The sequence below is a fragment of the Phacochoerus africanus genome, chromosome 15, assembly GCF_016906955.1.
Source record: "Phacochoerus africanus isolate WHEZ1 chromosome 15, ROS_Pafr_v1, whole genome shotgun sequence".
Lineage (NCBI taxonomy): Eukaryota > Metazoa > Chordata > Mammalia > Artiodactyla > Suidae > Phacochoerus > Phacochoerus africanus.
The window spans coordinates 108645872-108667580 of NC_062558.1; the positions used below are offsets into that span (position 1 = coordinate 108645872).

The 21709-nt window shown below is 36.6% G+C and overlaps 1 protein-coding gene across 19 annotated transcripts in view; it reads left to right on the forward strand.

Moving 5' to 3' along the window:
• Nucleotides 1-21709, forward strand: part of LCOR (ligand dependent nuclear receptor corepressor) — a 139863-nt gene that overhangs the window by 47368 nt on the left and 70786 nt on the right. For 16 of the 19 annotated variants that reach the window (XR_007132373.1, XM_047761913.1, XM_047761922.1 and 13 more), the window contains 2 exons: nucleotides 18003-18068; nucleotides 18395-18474. Coding sequence is in view for 13 of the 19 variants with exons in the window: in XM_047761913.1 (XP_047617869.1) it covers nucleotides 18003-18068; nucleotides 18395-18474 (146 nt within the window). In the remaining 6 variants the exon portion in view is untranslated. The remainder of the gene's footprint in view (nucleotides 1-18002; nucleotides 18069-18394; nucleotides 18475-21709) is intronic. The other 3 variants (XM_047761924.1, XM_047761926.1, XM_047761918.1) reach the window with 1 other exon arrangement.

The window sequence follows — 21709 nt, forward strand, 5'->3', positions numbered from 1 at the left end:
TTCAGGTAGCTGTTTTTCTTGGGTTTTGTCCTGTTCCTTCATCTGGATTATATTTCTTTGCCTTTTCATCTTGTATAGCTTTTTTGTATGTGGTCTCTTATTTGGAGGCTACAGGGTTGTAGCCTCTCACTTCTGGTGTCTGCTCCCTTTTGGGTGTTGATAGAGGGGCTTATGGCAGGCTTCCTGATGGGAGGGACTAGTGCCAGCCCATTGGTAGGTAGAGCTGAGTATTATTATTCTGGTGGGTAGAGCTTTGTCTATCTCTGGGTGTGAATAGAGGCAGCTGTGTGCCTAGGAGAACTTTAGGTAGCCTGTTTGCTGATGGGTGGGGCTGTGCTTCTCAGCCCTGATGGGTGCGCCCAGATTGTTCCAAAATGGTAACTTCCAAGGGAGCTCACACCAGTGATTATTCCCTGGGACTTCCATCTCCAATATCCTGCCCCCACAGTGAGCCACAGCCGCCTCCTAAGCTTTCCCAGGAGACCCTCTCAGACCCACTGGTAGATCTGACCCAGATTCCTATGGAGTCCCTGCTTTGTCCTGGGACTCAGTGCACATGAAATCCTGTGTGCACCCTCCAAGAGTGGAGTCTCTGTTTCCCCCAGTCCTGTGGTGCTTCTGTGCACAAGCCCCCAGGTCTAGAACTTGACATGGGTTCAGAACTCCCACTCCTGTGGGAGAACCCCTGCAATATAGTTCTTTTCCAGTTTGTGTGTTGCCTACCCGGTGGGTATGGGATTGCTTATATTGCAAAAGCACCCCTCCTACCATCTTGATATGGCTTCTTTTTCTTTTTGTGTAGGGTATCTTTTTTGGTAGTTTCAAGTCTATTTTGTTGATAGTCCTTCAGCAATAAGTTGTGATTTTGGTGTTTTTGTGCAGTGAGGTGAGCTTGAGTCCTTATACTCTGCCATCTCATCTCTCCTGTTTCATCTATTATTGAAAGTGGGGTGTTGATGTCTACAACTATTATCATTGAGCTCCTTCTCCCTCCACTCTGTCAATTTTGTTTTATGTATTTTGGGGCTCATTAGATAAGGTGCATATGTGTTTTTAATTGTTAAATATTTTTATTATGCTGTAGCTGATGTACACTATTACATGAGTTTAAGGTGTGCAACATAGTGATTGACAGTTTCTAAAGTTTATAGTTATTGTTAAATCTTGATAGATTGACTTTTATCATATATACTGTTCTTTGTTGAAAGTAGTTTTATCTTAACATTTATTTTGACTGATACTAGTATATCCAGTTGGATATATAAAACATGCATTCATGTTGAAAATTAGGATAGATAAAATGAAGAATACTGAGAGTCATTTGGGATGAAATGACTTGAGTGTGCTTGAAGGAAATTGGGACAGGGTGTTGAAAATGTTGGCTTTAGGAAGGACTTAAAAACTAGATTTCATAGTTTGGAATTTACAGACATTAGGTAATCACTGAACATTTTTGAGCAGAGAGAAACTATTAAGCATTTACTTTATGTGTAAATATGTATATAAATCTGAAGACTCTCTCAAACTTTACTGTAATTTAAAATTTCTAAAACATGGTGAAGCTTATGCCATTGGGGGCCAGATTGAAGTTTGATCTTTTGTACTGCCATGTATTAAGATATTAAGATATGTTGGCAATGTGTTTTAAAGTAATGACTCAAAATATGCAAATGAGGAGTTCCCATTGTGGCTCAATGGAAATGAATCTGACTAGCATCCCTGAGGACCCAGTTTTGAACCTGGCCTTGCACAGTGGATTAAGGATCTGATGTTGCCATGAGTTGTGGTGTAGGTCACAGATGTGGCTTGGATCTGGCGTTGCTGTGGCTGTGGTGTAGGCTGGCAGAGGTAGCTCCTATTTGACCCTAGCCTGGGAGCTTCCATATGCCATGGGTGTGGCACTTAAAGAATGCAAATTAGATCTATTTATGGAAATGTGTTCGATTGATTGTATCTAAAAGGTTGTGCTTCCTTTCAAAATCATTTCTTGTATAAGAGATGGGGCGGTATAATATGTAGTTAATTACATGCCATTTACATTAGTTCAGATCGGCTAGTATTTTTTTTTGAGTCCTTACAAAACCAAGGTGCCTGAAGTATAACCATAAATGAGACCTGGTCATATTTGCAGTCTCTTTTTCTCCCTAATTGATAAACATTGGAATGCTATAGTAGTCCTTTTTCTTCCTTTTTTTTCATATCCTTTTCTATTACAGTTTATTATAGGTATCAATTATAGTCCTTTATGCTATACTGTAGTATCTTGTTTTTCTGATTTATATGCAGTAGTTTGTCTCTGCTAATCCAAAACTCCTAATTCATCTCTTCCTCACCCTTTTTCCCCTTTGATAATCATAAATTTGTTTTCTATGCATGTGCATCTGGTGTATTGTAAATAAGTTCAGTTGTATTTACTTTTTAAGTTCATTTTTAATTTTATTGAAGTATCTAGCTAATTCACAGTTTTGTGTTGATTTCTGCTGTATAGCAAAGTGGCTCAGTTTTGCATCTATGTATTCTTTTCCATTGTGGTTTATCATAGGATAGTGAATGTAGTTCCCTGTACTATACAGTAAGACCTTGTTGTTTATCCTGTGTATAATAGTTTGCTTCTGCTAATCCCAAACTCTCAGTCCTTCCCTCCCCACCCCACTCTTGGCAACCAAGTTTCTGGTCTTTATCTGTGAGTCTGTTTTTGTTTGATATTTGTGTTGTGTTTTAGATTCCACATATAAGTGGTACCATATGGTATTTGTCTTTCTCTTTCTGACTGACTTTGTTTAGTATGATCATCTCTAGGCCCATCTGTGTTGTTGTCAATGGCGTTATTTCATTCTTTTTAATGGCTGAATGATATTTCATTATATGTGTATACCGCATCTTTATCCATTCCCTCTCTCATTGGACATTTAGGTTGTTTTCATGTCTTGGCTATTGCAAATAGTGCCGCTATCTTTTTGAACTATAGTTTTGTCTGTGTATGTGCCCAGGAGTGGGATTGCTGGATCATATGGCAACTCTATTTCCAGTTTTTTGAGGAACCTTCATACTACCATTTGCCATAGTGGATGCATCCATTTACATTGTGCCAACAATGTAGGAGGTTCCCTTTTCTCCACACCCAGTCCGGCATTTATTATTTGTAGACTTTTTGATGACGGCTCTTCTGATTGATAGGAGCTGGTAAGTTATTATAGTTTTGATTTCCATATCTCTAATAATTAGTGGTGTTGAGCATCTTTATATGTGCTTATTGGCCATCTGTATGTCTTCTTTAGAGAAATGTCTATTTAGGTCTTCTGCCATTTTTTTCGTTGGCCTTCTTTTCCTTTTTTATCTGTCCTCATTGAGTAGATATCTCATCTAGTTCTGGGGCTTTATATTCTGTCTGTATTTTGACGATTTCCAATTTTATATTCCTGATCCCACTGTCTCCTCCTTTAAACTCACCTATCCAATTGTCCGCAGTGTATATCCACTTTGATTTCCAAGAGACTAGTCAGATTTAACATGTGCAAAACTGAACTAGATTTCTTTCTGTCCAACCTGTTTCTTCTTCACTCTTCTCTGTCTTAGAAAGTTATATTACCAGTCACCCAGTTCTCTGACCAAAAAAACCTAAGTGTCTTTCTCAACTCCATTCTGTCATTTTACATCTAGTGCATCATCAATGCAAGTTGGTTTAATCTTCAAAATATGTTCTATATCCATCCACTACTTTCTATCTCCAGTTTATTAAGTCACCATTATCTCTTGCCAAGGCTATTGTAATAATAGTTTCTTAATAATGCTTTTCTCATAATCAGTTATGTGCACAACCACATCTTAAACTTACTATGAATCTGATTGTGTTACCTCCATGACTACCCAAATGTAAAACTAGTGGATTTCTATTAAATTCAAACCCCAGTCTTCTCACGATGGCCTCCATGATCTTGCCTTTAAATCTCTGACCTCATCTCCTACTTTCTACCTTACTCACTTTACTTAGACCATACCAGCTTTCTTGCTGCTTCTCAGATATACCGTACTTCATGCCATTTACTGCTTCAGTGCTGTTCCCTCTACCTGGAACATTCCTTTGTCTTGAATACCTACATGGCTTGCTCACTCCTTTCAGTGCTTAAGAATGTAGCCTCCTAGAGTCTTCCTGATCTTTCTAAAAACTCTCCTTACTCAGTCTGTCCTCAGCATTCCTCACTGTTATCAGTCAGGGTTTTTCAGGGCTTATTTGTTGCTACACCAACTCCATCCCTGCCCCCCTCCTCCAAGACTGCTATTTTTTTCTTGGACTGATTCTTCTTTTACTTGGTCTTGCCATATTTATATCATCTGTCTCCCTACTAGAATTAAATTTTCAAGAGAGTGGCTTTTGTCTGTGTTGTTCACAGTTTCATCTCTAGTGACTGACTCATAGTAGACTCTCAATAAATATAAATAAAGTAAATAGCTGTAATCCACCAAGGACAAGAGGCTTAGAAAGAGTAGAACTTTTTAAAACAGCAAATTGCTGATATCTCTTAGATTTTCATATCTTTGAGAAAATATGCAATGACAAAAGGCTGTTAAGAATTCACTGAGGCTTCTTAAAGAAATACAGTGTTCACAGCAAAAAAAAAAAAAGTTTTTGGAAAAGTAGTGGCTGTACTTGGAAGCTCATATTTATTTTATTTACAAACAGTGCTCATATGGATGTACTGACCTTGTCATGACTGAGTTCCTCTAAGGAATTGTGGCCCACAAATTGTGAACTCCTGGTGTAATTGACTCATTTCTAATCATCTTCAGATTTGCATTTAAATGGCTTCTTTTTAACATAATTACTCAAGACTGATATAACAGAAAAAATGAACCAAAACTGCGTTTCGATTTCTGAAGAATTAAATTCATCTGACCTAGCTACTTACTATCTTTGTGATCTTGGTTACTTAACATCTTGGAATTTACATTTGTGCATAATGTATGTAAATATAATTATATGAAATTATTTTGGTAATGCTCCAGCTATTCAATGTGTATTCCTTTTCCTCCTTTAATGTATTATTACCAGTTTTTTAGGACTTCATCTTTCTCAATTTATTTCTGTCTTTGCTGTTTACTAAAGCTTTGCACAAAAAAAGTATCCTGTCATCTCTGTTCTTGGGCCAGCAAAGCAAGCCATTAATTAATGTTCTGGTTTTAGTTCATAGAAACAGGGACCTTTTGGAGTTCCCATGTGGCTTAACAGGTTTAGGATCCAGTGGTGTCACTGCATCAGAATCTTCCACATGGTGTGGATGCAGGCAATAAGAAAGAAAGGAACAGAGACCTTTTTCTATTAAATATCAATTGCCCCTCTGTTTCATTTATTTCTTTTTCTTTGAGCCTTTGATGTGCCAGATACAAAAAGTAGAGTCATTAAAAACCTCAAAAGGCTAGGTAAATAGGATGTAGGAATTAGGAAGGGTTTGTTTGTATTCATCCAACAAATATATACTGACTACACTTAAGGAACAGCCTGATGTTAAGAAAAAGATGAATAGGCGCCATTTCTTTGCTCAATATTTAGTAGGTAAAATGGCAAATAAAGTACAGTTTACAAGTAGTACAACTTAAGCATTGATGAAGATGTTCCTAACTGCCTGGGTCTTATGGGCTGAGGTAAGGGATGCCTTAGAATTAACTAGATCAAGGGTTGTAGAACATTCTGGGCAGAGTACTTACTGTGCTTAAAAGATATTGAAGTATTGGCATGTATGTAATGACTGAAATCATTCTGGCCAGAGCATACATAGCATATGTAGATTTAAAAATGGCAGGGAAAAACTGAAAAGGTATGGGACTAGACAGACCCTCAGTGATCCTGCATGTCAGCCAGGAATTTGAAGTCTTCAGTATTTTCAGTGGAAAGCTGTCAGAGATTTTTTTTTTTTTTTTTCAACACACCCATGGCACATAGAGGTTCCCAGGCTCAGGGTCAGGTTGGAGCTACAGCTGCTGGCCTATGCCACAGCCACAGCAACACCAGATCCCAGTCACATCTTTGACCTACACCACAGCTCATGGCAACGCCAGATCCTTTAACCCACTGATCGAGGCCAGGGATCGAACCTGCATCCTCATAGTTACTAATCGGATTCATTTCTGCTGTGCCACAACAGGAACTCCAGTCAGAGATTTTTTATTTATTTATTTATTTTTGTCTTTTTGCCTTTTCTAGGGCTGCACTCTCAGCATATGGAGGTTCTCAGGCTAGAGGTCTAATCAGAGCTGTAGACACTGGCCTACGCCACAGCCACAGCAATGGCAGATCCAAGCTGCGTCTGCAACCTACACCACAGCTCACGGCAACGCCGGATCCTTAACCCACTGAGCAAGGCCAGGGATCAAACCTGCAACCTCATTGCTCCTAGTCAGATTCGTTCACCACTGAGCCACAAAGGGAACTCCTCCAGTCATAGATTTTTAACCAAGAAATAATGAAAGCACTTTGGCAGTGGTGTGAAGGACGGATCCTGGTGTGTTTGGTGGTATAAGAGGATGTTTTAAACAGTCATTAAGAGTTGTTATTAGTAGGTGATGTGAAGAAGAGAGCCTAGGCTTTAGGATCACTGCCCTGATTTTAAACCTAGGCTCAGCCTCTTTGTAATTGTATTTAGACTTTTTTGTTTTCTTATATGTATTAGGTAGTAATAATACCTGTTTTATGATGTTCTCCTGGAGATTTTATTATTATTGAAGTACTAGATACATTGCTTGCCTGATATTAACTAAGGGCTCAGTTATTATCTAATTACTATCAACATGAATGACATGTGCTATAATTATTAAGGTAAGAAAAGGTGAAGGCCTGAATTTATGGATGGGAGAAAGAGAATAGATTTGGGTGGATCTTTCCTAATTAGAATGGATAGGACTGACTGATTTAGGGAAGGAATGGAATCACGACCGGCAGAGATTTGTAATCTGAATGACTTGGGTGGAAAGCGTTAGTAATGCCATTTTCCTGATGAGGAATACAGGAGTCATCACTGGTTGAGATGAGGGAAAAGGAGTAGAGTGATTTCAATTTGAAATTTTGGAGTTATTTGGGATATGTTGGTGATGAAATGAAGCATGCAATTAGAAATAAGATCTAGAGCCAGAGATTAGAGTTTGGAGAGTTGTTAGCATATGCATGGTAGCAGAAATGTTTGTAAATCTTAATGGCAGAGTATTTATTTTAAACATTTCCCTTGTATCTCCACACTGCTGTGTTCTGTATAAATACTTGTTTGTTGTTATTAAATGTGAGGTTTAGGGTGGCTTTGTATGTAAAAAAGATATTGTATAGTTATTTTGATTTTATTTAAATGTTCTTTATTTAAATTTATAAATTTAAAACCTAGTCCTCCTAAAATGCAGATCTTACTCCAAACTAATGTCAACAAACTTGTGATAAATATTTTAGTTAACTTAAAAACATTTTAATCTATAACTATAAATTTAAAAATTTATATCTTCTGTCTTTTGAGGACCGAACCCACACCGTATTGGAGGTTCCTAGGCTAGGGGTCAGATCGGAGCTGTTGCTGCTGGCCTGTGCCACAGCCACAGCCACAGCAACACCAAATCCAGGCTGCATCTGTGACCTACACCACAGCTCACGGCAACACCCAATCCTTAACCCACTGAGTGAGGTCAGGGATTGAACCTGCATCCTCATGGATACTTAGTTGGATTTGTTTCTGCTGAGCCATGACAGAAACACCCCAGTTCTGCATTTTAGATTAAAATTATAAGGCTGGTGAACAAAGCAGATTTTCTTAAACCATTACAAATATTTAACAAATATGCATAATTTTGTTAGCAACTTTTTGACATATAATTATATGCTTTACAATTCACTCATTTTTAAGTATACAATTCAGTGATTTTTATTGTGTTTACAGAGTTGTGCAGCCATCACCAAAATCTAATGTTAGAATAAATATATTTACCTCAAAAAGAAATGTGGTATCCATTTCAGCCATTCCCATTTCACTCCCATTCCTAAGAAATCTTTCTATCTCCAAATATTTGTCTTTTCTGGACATTTCATGTTAATGGAATCATACAGTGTGTGATCTTTTTATTTTCTGGCCTTTTTCACTTAGCATAATGTTTGAAGTTCATTCATCTTTATTGTAATAATATTCCATTATATGGATATACATTTTATTCTATATTCTTCTACAAAGCAGTTAAGATTTAGTTCTCTAAAATCATCCCTATACTATGTCAAAAAAAAAAAAGTGGGGGGGAGTTCCCGTTGTGGCTCAGTGGAAACAAATCTGACTAGTATCTCTGAGGATGCACATTCAATCCCTGGCCTCACTCAGTGGGTTAAGGATCCAGCATTGCCTTGAGCTGTGGTGTAGGTTGCAGATGCGGCTCAGATCTGGCTTGGCTGTGGCATAGGCCAGCAGCTATAGCTCCAATTCAACTGCTAGCCCAGGGACCTCCATATGCTGTGGATGTGGCCCTAAATAAAAGAAAAGAAATACTTGGAAATAAATGAATTAAGCATCTGTCGTAAGTTAGAAAAAGAACAGCAGAATAAACCCATAGAAAATAGAAAGATAATGAAATTTAAGAGTGAAAAACTAATGAATCAGAAAGCAAAGATATATTAGGAATATCAAGAAGAGTCAAAAGTTAATGGTGGGGAGGCTAAGAAAACAAACCTGGTCAGACTGATCAATGAATAAAAGACACAAATAATATTATGAAAATGAAGATTATAGATGAAACAGATTTAAAAGACAAGGGATTTATAGCAGCAGTATTTATAATAGCCAAAATGTAGAAGCAACCTAAGTGTCCATCAGTATGTGAATGGGTAAACAAAATATGACCTACACATCAGTGGAATGTTATTCAACCTTAAAAGGGAATGAAATCCTGTCACATGCTGCAGAATGGATGAATCATGTGTATATTGTGCTAAATGAAGTAAGGTAGTCACTAAATGACAAATACATACTCCATTATTCTTTAAGACGTACTTGGAGTAGTCACATTCATACAAAGAAATACGGTGGTTCGCAGGACTGGGAGTAGGAGGAAATAGGACATTATTGTTTAATGGGTGTGGAACCTCAGTTTTGCAAGATGAAAAAAGTTCTGGAGCTGGATGATGGTGCAAACAATGTAAATGTAATTAGTGGTAAACTTAAAAATGATTGAAATGGTGGATTTCATACTATGTATATTTTATCTCAGTTTTTATAAAAAGAAAATACTATCAACCATGCTAATAATTTTGAAATTAAAGAAAAATGTAACTTGCCAAAAACTGTCTCAAGAAGAAATAAAAAGCTTGAATGACTCTATGACTATTAAGTACATTAAGTAGTTGAAATTCTTCTATCAAAGAGAATAACCCCAGTATACTTTACATGCGAGTTCATCCCAAGTTTTAAGGAAGAAGGCTTCCCAATTTTTGGTCACCTCTTCCAGAAAATAGGGAAAAAAGAAATATATCTCAGTTCTTTTTAGGAGGCCAGTTGCCAAACCCAAACAGATAAATTATAAGAAAAAAAATTTATAGATCAGTTTCACTCATAAAATAGATTAGACCTTCAGTAATAGAAAGATTCTTCATAATTTTGTTTTAGACTTTTATCATTGAATAATTCTTTTTGATAGTTATTGCCACTTATTTTATTGCTTTCTTGTTTCTTGTCTTTTTTACATTTTTCTCTTATCTCTGTATGCCTCTTTAGTTTCAACATACCTGTGTCACTTTGAGTCTGTTATGAGCTACACATTGCTGTGCCCTACCTGACACTTTTTTCTTTTACTTAGTTAATTCAGTTGATTAACATTGCAATATATACATGTTTGATATTATTCCCAAAATTATCTTTTGTGTTTCTTGTTTAGCACACTCACTTTTTGTTTAGTTTTAATTATATTTACTTTTATAATTGATCTTTTTTGTTCTGTATTTCCTCTAGTAATTTGGAGATTCTTCAACTTGTCCATTTAAGTATGTTTATTTTAAACCTACATTTTCTTATCAACATCAGATTAATGACTGTTAACAGATTGTTCCCTCACTCTACAGACACACTTGACTTTACATATTTTACTTAATTCCTGTTTTACTCTTACTTCTTCACCTAAGATTTTGTTTTAATAGTTTGGGATGTTATTCCTAAATCATTAATTTAAAAAAATTATCTTGTGTTCATTTATTTTAAAAAATCTTTCTTGATCCTGCCTTGCGGTGAGCTGTGGTGTAGGTTGCAGACGCGGCTCGGATCCCCCATTGCTGTGGCTGTGGCATAGGCCAGCGGCTGCAGCTATGATTCGACCCCTAGCCTGGGAACCTCCATATGCAGCGGGAGCAGCCCTAGAAATGGCAGAAAGACCAAAAAAAAAAATCCTTATCTGTTATATTAACTCGAATGCCCAACTATTTATACTTAACTATTAGCTTTCCTGGTATATTGCTTGCCTTTTTTTTTTCTTTTTGTCTTTTTGTATTTTTTGTCTTTTTGCCATTTCTTGGGCTGCTCCTGTGGCATATGGAGGTTCCCAGGCTAGGGGTCGAATCGGAGCTGTAGCTGCCAGCCTACGCCAGAGCCACAGCAACGCGGGATCCGAGCCGTGTCTGCAACCTACACCACAGCTCATGGCAACGCTGGATCTTTAACCCACTGAACAAGAGCAGGGATTGAACCCGCCACCTCATGGTTCCTAGTCGGATTTATTAACCACTGCGCCACGACAGGAACTCCCTACTTGCCTTTTTTTTATGGCCACATCCACGACATATGGAAGTTTCCAGGATAGGTGCAAATCAGAGCTGTAGCTGCCAGCCACAGCTTCAGCTTATGGCAATGCTGGATCCTTAACCCACTGAACGAGGCCAGGGATCGAACTCACGTCTTCGTCCTCATAAGTCCTGCTTGGGTTCTCACCGCTGAGCCACAAGAGTAACTCCACCATTATTTTTTATATAAACAATATTTTCCATTTTTAGAAGGTCTTTGTTTCATATCTTTTTTTTCTCTTTCCTTCTTTTTTTTCCTTTATAAATGTCTTATTTTTTATTTTTTTAAATTTTTTTATTACTCAAATGAATTTATCACATCTGTAGTTGTATAATGATCATAATCTGATTTCACAGGATTTCCATCCCACAGCCCAAGCACATCCCCCCACCCCCCAAAATGTCTCCTCCGGAGACCATAAGTTTTTCAGTGTCTGTGAGTCAGCATCTGTTCTGCAAAGAAGTTCAGTCTGTCCTTTTTTCAGATTCCACATGTCAGTGAAAGCATTTGATGTTGGTGTCTCATTGTATGGCTGACTTGACCTAGCATGATAGTTTCTAGGTCCATCCATGTTGCAAAAAATGCTGGTATTTCATTCCTTTTAATGGCTGAGTAATATTCCATTGTGTATATGTACCACGTCTTCTTGATCCACTCCTCTGTCAATGGACATTTAGGTTGTTTCCATGTCTTGGCTATTGCAAATAGTGCTGCAATGAACACTGGAGTACATGTGTCTTTGCGAGTCATGGTTTTCTCTGGGTAGATGCCCAGGAGTGGGATTGCTGGATCAAATGGTAGTTCTATGTTTAGTTTTCTGAGGAATCTCCATACTGCTTTCCACAGTGGTTGCACCAATTTACAATCCCACCCACAGTGTACTAGTGCTCCTTTTTCTCCACACCCTCTCCAGCACTTATTGTTTGTAGACTTTTGGATGATGGCCATTCTGGCTGGTGTAAGGTGGTACCTCAGAGTGGTTTTGATGTGCATCTCTCTAATAATGAGCGATGTTGAACATCTTTCCATGTGTTTATTGGCCATCTGTATGTCTTCTTTGGAGAACTGTCTGTTTAGATCTTCTGCCCATATTTTGATAGGCTTGTTTGTTTTTTGGTATGGAGCTGCAGAAGGTGTTTATAAATTTTGGAGGTTAATCCCTTGTCAGTCGATTCACTTGCAAAGATTTTCTCCCATTCTATGGGTTGTTTTTTTTGTGTTTAGGGTTTCCTTTGCTGTGCAGAAACTTTGAAGTTTGAGTAGGTCCCATTTGTTTGTTTTTGTTGTCAATACTCTGATAGGTGCATCTGAGAAGATGTTGCTGTCGTTTATGTCAGAGAGTGTTTGGCCTATGTTTTTCTCTAGGAGTTTGATAGTGTCTGGTCTTATATCTAGGTCTTTAATCCATTTGGAGTTTATTTTTGTGTATGGTGTTAGGGAGTGTTCTAATTTCATTCTTTTCCATGGCTAAATTACTTTTAAGTAACTGGTATCCAAGTTTCCAAGTGGCAGTCTTACTTTCCAAATCAGAGCATATCTAGTAATTTATTTTACTCATATCTGTGAATAATAGATTGACTGAAAAGGGGATTTGGGTTTTGGTTTTGTTGGGTGTTTTGTTTTGTTTAAACCCTCAGAATTTTGTAAACATTGCTCCATTAGCTTTGGCATTTATTTTTACTGATGAAATGACTGGCAATCTAAAATCTCTTTCCTCTTTTATGTAAAATTAAGTAAAATTTTCTCCTTATTTGGAGATTTTAAACTTTTATTCTTGAAAATTAGATCTTTTCTCCAGGAGAGTTCTATGTGTAAGATTCAAGACAGTATTCAACATAAGGAAGTTTTCTTTTTCTTCTCTTTCTCTCCCACCCTCTCACCTCCATTTTTTAAGTTTTAAAAATTTATATTCTTTGCTCTTTCTTGTTCTAGCCATCCTGTTTCACAGATATTGAATGTCCTGGCCACTTCCTCATCTCTGATTTTTTTTTTTTTTGCATGGTTTCTGTGTCTTCAGATTTACTGTGCATTATGAGGGCATTTCTTAAGTTGGATTTTTAAATCACTAATTTGATGTATATTTTTCTACTTAATACCTCTCTTTGGTTATTCTGGCAGTCTTTTTCTTTTTCTTCTCTCCTCAAACACATATTCTTCCACTCTTTTTCTGGAGCAGCTTGCTCTTTTTTAAAAAATGCTATTTCACCCTAGTTTGAATAGAGATACTATTAATAATTTGTCTCCACCTTCTAGTGTTTTTCCTTCGTTAATTCTCTTTCCGTTTGGGCTACTAATTTTGACTAGATTTTTGTTTGTCTTCAGTATGTCTGGTCAGATTTTTTTCATTAGCTCTTGTACTGGACATTCTCAGGATGATAAGTGAGCCAGCAGATTAGCTCCTCACAGAGCATGGACAGGGAACAGATGCTTAGGGAGAGAAGAACTCCTAATGAGTGTATTTGTCCAGCAGAGGTGGATTGCCTAGAGTAATGAGAAGAGGAACCTGGTTTTTTCTCATTACATACAGAAGTTCATTCAGACATCTTTGGTTGTATGACACACTGAAATAGTTGGAACATCAATGAAAGGGGATTAATTCGTTTATATTCCCTTGGATTGAATATAAAAGATTATGTAACCTGGTGCATTTTAATTATTCATTTTAGTGCTTTCTTATAATGAAGTTAAGTATGGCATTGGCAAGTTAAAACTGAGTTTTAAGCAAAGAACTCCAGATACTATCAGTCCCTTCTTTGTTTTTAAGATAACTAGTTGATGATTGTTACCAGCAAGCACCTTTGAACTAAAATTTCATAAAATAATATTATTCTATTAAAGATTGAGCTCTTTTATACTAGCACCAAGTTTTGCAGGATACCCAAGGGACCTTGATGTGAAAATTGCTAATTTTCTGATATGCTCCTAGTTTTCCCTCAGCACCTCTTTGTGTCTCAGACTGAAAATCTCTGTATTGTAACTTCAGAGGATAGGTTCCCAAAACTAACGAACTATTTTTTTCATTCCATCCGTAATATTTTCTTTATTTCAGAAGTCCAGGCTCTCACATTAGTTGGCTATATATTTGATATATTCCTGTCTTGTTTTCATAACCTGCTTCTCCCATTTTGATTTAGAAATAGAGTAGAGGTTATGATTAAGATTGATGAGGGTAATGTGGGGAAAATGTTAATCATGTCTTTTGTATTTGAGAGCTAGATTATTAAGATCAAAAGCTAAAAACCAGGCATATAGAGCCCTAATGTAGAACATTGTGGGAAACAGGAAGACCTTCTTTCCTAACCTTCTTGGAGCATTAAATCTCCTTGAGATGAACAGAAGAAAAACAAAAACAAGAAAGCCTATGACAAATTTTATATTACAGAATACTTACATAGGCAGTACTTTGCATGTAACAAAAAGGAGAAAACATAAGGCAGTTGACATTTATTTAAAAGTGGGGAGTGATATGTGAATTTCAAGTATAAGAAAACTAGAAACCCAAGCTCTATGTGGGCAGACACCATGTCTGTTCACTATTGCCTGCCTACTTTGTACCTGCCACTGTCCCTGGTAGGTGGTAAGCTTTCAGTTAATGTGTGCTGGATAAGCGAATATATTTCTTGAACAAACTGAAGAGTGTCTTGAAGGAGATAATTTACTTGGGCAGAAGTGAAACAAAAAGGCTTGAGAAAATATTAAGAAGTAGAAATGATGCATTACTGAACACATTAGAATACCAACCTGGCTGGAACTGTGTGAATGAGCTGGAATGTTCTGAGAAATAAGGCTGTCATTGGTAGGTTGTGGTCAAATTATAGTTTCCATTGCTGGATTGAGGAATTTGGGATTTGCTTTTTAAACAAGGTGGGTTTTTTTCCTAAACAGACGGTCACATTGTCAAAGTAGTATTTTAGGAGTACAGTCTAAAGACACAGTGATTGTCTTCAGGTTTCATTGAGGAAGAGACTGGAGACCAGCTTTGATTCCAGTTGCAGTGTTGGATAGGAATTCTTTGGCCAGTAGTCATGCCCAATAAAATTATTAATATTTCTTTATATGTGATATATTACATACATGTGCTTTTTAAGCCCTGGTGGTTGAACATAATGATGTAGCTGTCTTTTGCAGAATTTATTGAATTTTCCACGGAATTTTGTTACTGATCTTCATGGTTTTTCTGTAAAATCATAGTATAAATTTTGAATACATTCGTTCTTGTTTGCCTTTTGTTAATGTCAGGCATAGCACATGAGACATTCCTTGTTGCTATGCAACTGTTAGATTCAATATTTAATATTAATAAAACTGAGTGGCATTAAATTCAGTTAACAGAGGCTAGCAAAATATAATTTTACAGTGTCTGATCAGTATTTGTACTGTTTTAATGTATTACAGATATGAGCAAAAGAGACGTGACTTGTTTATAGTTACTGTTCTGATGAAAATTATAGTTAAATCTTTGCATTTATGACCAGATTTTTTTCTTGTTTGATTCTTTTTGGTCTTTCTGTTTCACTGCTTTTTGATAGTGATTCAGTTTTTGATACTTTTTGTATGTTATTGGTGAAGTCCTTAATCGATTTTCTTATTCTTTGAGATTCTGTTATCTTTTGTAATTAAAAAAAATTTTCCCTCTCAAAGCTTTTATTTGCTTTTTTTCTTTTCTAGAGTGTTTTTTGCTGTACTTAGATCTTTCCCTTTCAGGAATTTATGTCAAGCATGCACATTTGTAATTTGTTATAATTTCATATAAACTCAGGTGAAAGTATATTGAATTTGTTCTTCAGGATAAGAGCCTCCTATAATCCCCTTTAGTTATTTGCAAGATATTGAAATGTTTTCATTAGTATTTGTGAAGTCAAAAATCCATTTGGGGGGTAAGAGGACTTTAGAGAGTTGAGGTGGGCTGTGGGTTTGTTTGTTTTTAAAGCTAGTGCTAGTGTTAGATTGGAAGGGGGGGATAAAGGAAAAACGAGTGTTGAAAATATCTAGTTTGCAAGCCCAAGATAGACAGTATCTAGCGATTCCTTCTCATTTCCTCTCCACTTACCCCCCCCACCCCTGCCCTCAAAACCCTTATCCTCAAGTTCCTGCTGTGGTTCAATGAATTAAGGACCCAATATTGTCTCCGAGGATGCAAATTCAATCCCTGGCCTCACTTAATGGGCTAAGGATCCGGCATTGCTGCAAGTTACAGCATAGGTCTCAGGTGCAGCTGGAGTCTGGTGGTGGTGTAGCTGTGGCGTAGACCCAGCTGCAGCTCTGATTCAACCCCTAGCCCCAGAGCTTCCATATGCTACAGATGCAGCCTTAAAAACAAAAATCACCCTTCAGCCCAACGCTTTCTCCTCCCTAGTGTAGGGAAAAGAGGCTATAGTAATTTAGTTGACAGTGTTTTAATCATAGTAGGTAAATAATAAATAGGCATAGATACCTACCATTTGCTTGAATGGGTAATTTGGTTTTGCTCATGCTCTTGGAATAATTTTGATGGGAAGAACAAAGGAGAGTTGAGAAAAACAGTTGATCCTTAATAATAAACGAAAAATATAGAAATCTAGAAAATACTATAGAAAAATTAACTGCGTACAATATAGATGTTACAAACTCTAGAGGTACTCTATTGAAAATGATGGTTTAATACTAAAAACAAATCCCATACATTACAACGTTATTCTTCTGTTTCTAGGGACCATCTGTTCTACTCCCTTATCTTCCAGACTCTTTATGGTGATTGTGTTGTACTTAGGAGATGTCTGTGTTTGTGGACCTCATGTATCCACCTGGCTGTAGTATTTTATTTTTTTGTCTTTTTTTGTCTTTTTTTTGCTATTTCTTGGGCCGCCCCTGCGGCATATGGAAGTTCCCAGGCTAGGGGTCGAATCGGAGCTGTAGTCTCCGGCCTATGCCAGAGCCACAGCAACGCGGGATCCGAGCCACGTCTGCAACCTACACCACAGCTCACGGCAACGCCGGATCGTTAACCCACTGAGCAAGGGCAGGGACTGAACCCGCAACCTCATGGTTCCTAGTCGGATTCGTTAACCACTGCACCACGATGGGAACTCCTGGCTGTAGTATTTTTAAATTAGTGATTCTCTCACTTTTGAACATAAGAGTTTTTAACAATTAAAAAAAAGTATAAATTCTTAGGTGATAGTAGATTATGTGACAAAATACATAGTGTCCCAGACTCCTAGGAACTCAGTAACAGTTTCTGTATTTTCTTAATTATGGTAAAATTTCTCTGCATTTGAAAAACAGTGTATACACTGCACAAGACATATTCTTTCTAAATGCTTAAAGGACATGGTTTCATGGACCTCTTGTAACTAAATGAGGTCCATGATGACATGGTTTGGGAACTGCTTGAACTAATCCATTATTTCTGTTATATGAAGGTACAATCTGATTCTCTTTCACATTTTCCTCCTTGCTCTTAATAATCCATAGAAAATTCTAAGATGGCAAAGATGTTTTTAAATTGTTTTTCATTCAGTTAAATAGTATTCGAGGTAATACATTCAAGTTTTTTGTTTTCATTTTCTACTTTATACTGGTAGAAAATGATAATAGTTTAAACATTTATGTACAGGTATATTTGAATCTCTTTGTATGTATAATCAGTGGATTCTACCTTCATAAAGGAATCAATGAATAGTTACTGTGGCAGTATGAACTAATTAACAAAGGTCTTTTTATAATATTAAAATAGCTTTAAAAAATTAATACAGATATTGTTTTCAGTGAGGATTTTCCTTCTTCCAAAAACTGTTAGATTGGAGAATCTATTATCTTGGTTCATATTCAGAAACATACTATTTAGGTTAACCAGAATGTTTTGGAAATTTTGAAACAGTTTGACTCTTTCATTGGGGAAGGTGCCTTTCAAAATGGAGTTTGAAAGTTAATGTAAAGAGGTATTTGGAATTTTGTAAGATGATAAGAGAGCTCATTAGTTTACATTTCTTCATTGGTTATTTCTGCTGTTACTTTTATTGTCCGTTTGAATGTGCTCTGAGTCTGTATTTAATGTTAGTCATTGATAGAAATACAAAGCCTCTTTTTTGGTCATTAGCACTCTTTCCTCGGCATCCCTTCAAAACAATTTGAAGATCCTTGAAAACTGGAAGAAAACACCATCATTTTTTCATGCAACAAGATTAATAGTTATTTACTATAGGGAATATTATTGTAATGATATTTTTTTCATCCTTTCAGGGTTTGAAAGTATTCTTGAAGGGCTGTTTGGACCTGCATTATTAAAAGATCTCAGTTTATTTAAAGGTATTCAAAAGCTTTTTTTGATACTTCAAATTTTTCCTGGTGACATAAATGTGCCGTGGTGACTTAAGCCCCAGTCTCCTCCTCTTATTCACAGTTTTGTGTGGGTTGAATGTGTATCTATGTAAGCATCCTTTTCTGTGTAGTTAATAGTGCAAACATATTTATGAATAAGATGTTTTAACTAATTAGCAATTATTGCAAATAAGGAACCTATCTACTACATAGTGAGGGGTGTTTTTGTTGTTAAATATTTTAGAAGTTCTCATTTATTCCCTGGAAAGTGCTCTTTTGTGACTATTAACTTGTTATTCCTACTGTTTTTGCAGACTGTGAACCTGAAAGCATTTCTGATTGGACTTTTGATGAAAATTGTCTGTTCTGTTGTTTGAGAAGAGATAAAGTAAAGGTAACCAAGAAACTTGTGAAATTTGTCTACTATGGTATTTTACAGTTTTTATTTTTCTAAAATTTTGGTTACTTTGTTGGAGGACTTGTAGGAGAAGGAAGGTGTGGAATCCATATTTACTTAGAAAGGATTTGATAGTAACTCAGTGTTGTAATGTAGATTGTTTCTCATCTGTTGGTTAGCCTATTGAGCAAACTATATCCCAACATGCATTGCTCTGTTTACATAGTTCACTAGGCAGAATAATTAACTACGTCTCACACTGTTCTGTTTATTTTAAATATGAAATATATGGTAAATCACATAACAGGACTTATTTGTACAGGAAGAACAGCAACATGGATCTGGATCAAGTAGTTATTAATTCATGTAGTTTTTGGTGGACTCTGGTTTATGCTTTAGGTAAAAGATGTTTCTTCATAATATTTGAGCATAGATGCTGTTTGTATTTCAGTTGTAGAAATTGGCTGTACCTTTGGGCTTCTGTTTTATTGCTTTGTGTTTGAACATAGAATTTTGGTTTAGAAACATTTCAGTTATTGGAAAACTTATTAATAATGGGCTTAGTATCTTATGTTTCTTTTCATGGTATTTCTGTTTTAAAGCTTTGGAAACATTTTGAATTCCTTCCTCTCCCTTATACACTTAACTTCAGATCATTGACCAGGTTCTATCAGTTCTTCCTCATTGAATTTCTTTTTTGTTGTTGTTGCTGTTTTAGGGCCACATTCATGCTATATGGAGGTTCCCAAGCTAGGGGTCAAAGTGGAGCTGTAACCGCTGGCCTATACCACAACCACAGCAACACCAGATTTGAGCCACATCTTCGACCTACAGCACAGCTCACCGCAACGCCAGATCCTTAACCCACTGAGCAAAGGCAGGGATCAAACCCGCATCCTCATGTGTCCTAGTTGGGTTCGTTAACCGTTGAGCCACAGAGGGAACTCCTCGAATTTCTTACTTCTTTCCACAGTCATCACAATAGTTCAGACCATAAGCATCATTTTTGGACTACTGAAATAGCATGAATGGTCTTTCTTAGTTTTCCTCAGTGTGTTAAATCCTGTTAAACTCCTCTCCTCCCTACCCCCCCCGATCCTCACCCCTCAGTGTGGAAATGTTACCTTGAACTCAGTCTCCAGTGACTTTACAATTATCTTTGGGATTCATTAGCCTACTGCTCAGTGCCTCAGTACCCTCCACACAGTTCAGAACACTTCTCTTTCAAATGATACCCCACTAATCTTCTTTCTATACCCTTTCTATCAGCTAAACTCACATCATCATTTGTATTAAACAACCTACTTTTACCATTTGGACTATGACATTTGCATAACCACTGTTCTTTATAGTTTGAAATTCCCCTTGCCCTTATTCTTAGCTTAAGCACCCCCCCTTCGTATAAATGGTATACCTCTGCTCTTATTGCTGTTTCAGTCCTTCACACTATTGTAGTAAAAATTATATCCTTATTTATCTATCTGCCTTATTTTGTTCATCCTTTTCTGTTTGAATCTTGTGTTCCTGACTACATTGTCAGCCTCTGAAGACTGAACCATGATGTATGCTTCTTTGTACCCCTGCATGTAGCTACTCTACCGTTGTTGGCAAGTTGCTTTAAAATTGAAAGCCAGTTTAAGAGCTTCTTAATGTTCTTTGATGGCATCTTTTTTGCTCGGTACATGAAACAGTTGTTGCTGTGACTATTCAAGATGGTCTGTTTTCATTGACTTAATAAAGAAAATGTTTAGAAATTGTGGTTTGAAAAAACCAGAAAATTAAGCAATGACCAATGAAATTAAAGCTTATCATTTTAAACTGAGTCTGTGCGCACCCATGTTGTTACTATTGAATAAATTATTAAATAGGCGTTTTGGTAGCAGAGAAGAGGCCAATGATTAATTACCTTTTTTTCAGAATAGGATTGGGAGGAAAGCCCTTCTGTGTTCAGTAGTTGCATGTAATATATTCTTCTAATATGATTGAGTTTTCTATTGCTATGTGAGGATAAAATATTGCATGAAATTTTCAGAAGAAAATACAGAAATAGCAAGGCATGAAACCTTGGAGTAGCTATTTTTTATTGTTTGTAGTTCCATAATTTTTAGTGGTGTTCTAATTAGGAAGAATATTTCCATTTGAAAACCTAGAGAAATGTGGGAAGGCTGTTTTTCTCCTTTAGACATTTCACTAAATGTTTTTGAAATTTATGTCTTTTGGGGATAGCCATAATATCTATGGAAAATAGGAAAAGAAAGCCTAGAAAATATAACTTACCAGGTATATAGCATTAGTTGTGTTAGATTTAAAATGAATGTGTTGCAACTCTGCAGGCACTTGGAACATCTCGTCTGAGAAGGACTAGAACCTGAAAATTAAATGCATCCACTAGGTTGAAAGCTTGCAGTTTAAGGCTGATTTAAGATTCCAAAAAAAGAATATGTGGGGAGTATGGTAACAGCCAATAGGTGGCAGCATAGAGCACAGTGTTGGAATCTTGAGGTCGGCATGGTGAGGCAGGTATCTAGGTAATGTTTGGAAAAGTTGTTAGAAACATTCAACTGATATTTAGGAAGGAGATGGAGGTTATGTGCATTTTTTAGTTAATTGGATTTTCATTGGATACAGGCTGTTAGAATGTATAAATACATTTTTTATATTTACTTCTAAAAATATCTAGGTAAAAAATAATAAGTAGCCTCTTTGGAAAACAGAACAGGAATTCTCACCTAGAGATTAGTAAAGCAATTGCTTATCTTCACTTGTGTGGTTAGAAAAATAATTTGTAAGGGAAAGAACTGTTTTTCAGTTTGTTTTTGTTTTGGTTGCACTCACAGCATATGGAAATTCCTGGGCCAGAGATTGAATCTGAGCCGCAGCCTTGACCTACACCACATCCTTTTAACACACTGCACCAGGCCAAGGTCAAAAATCCATGATGCCACAGAGACAATGCCAGGTCTTTTACCTGCTGTGCCACAGCACAAACTCCCAGACTGATGTTTTTTTGAGCATCTACTATGTGCCAGTTACTTTTATTTGTTCCCATTTAATCTTCACAACAACTGTATAAAGTTGGTTAAAGACATTCCAGTTTTACAAATAAATGGAAAGGGTCAGAGAGACTAAATTATGGGCAAAGCCACATACCTTGCATTTGGTTCATGTTTTTAGAAGCCATGCATTTTGATACTAAAACTAGAAACATGAACATGGAAAGTGGTAGAGCAAG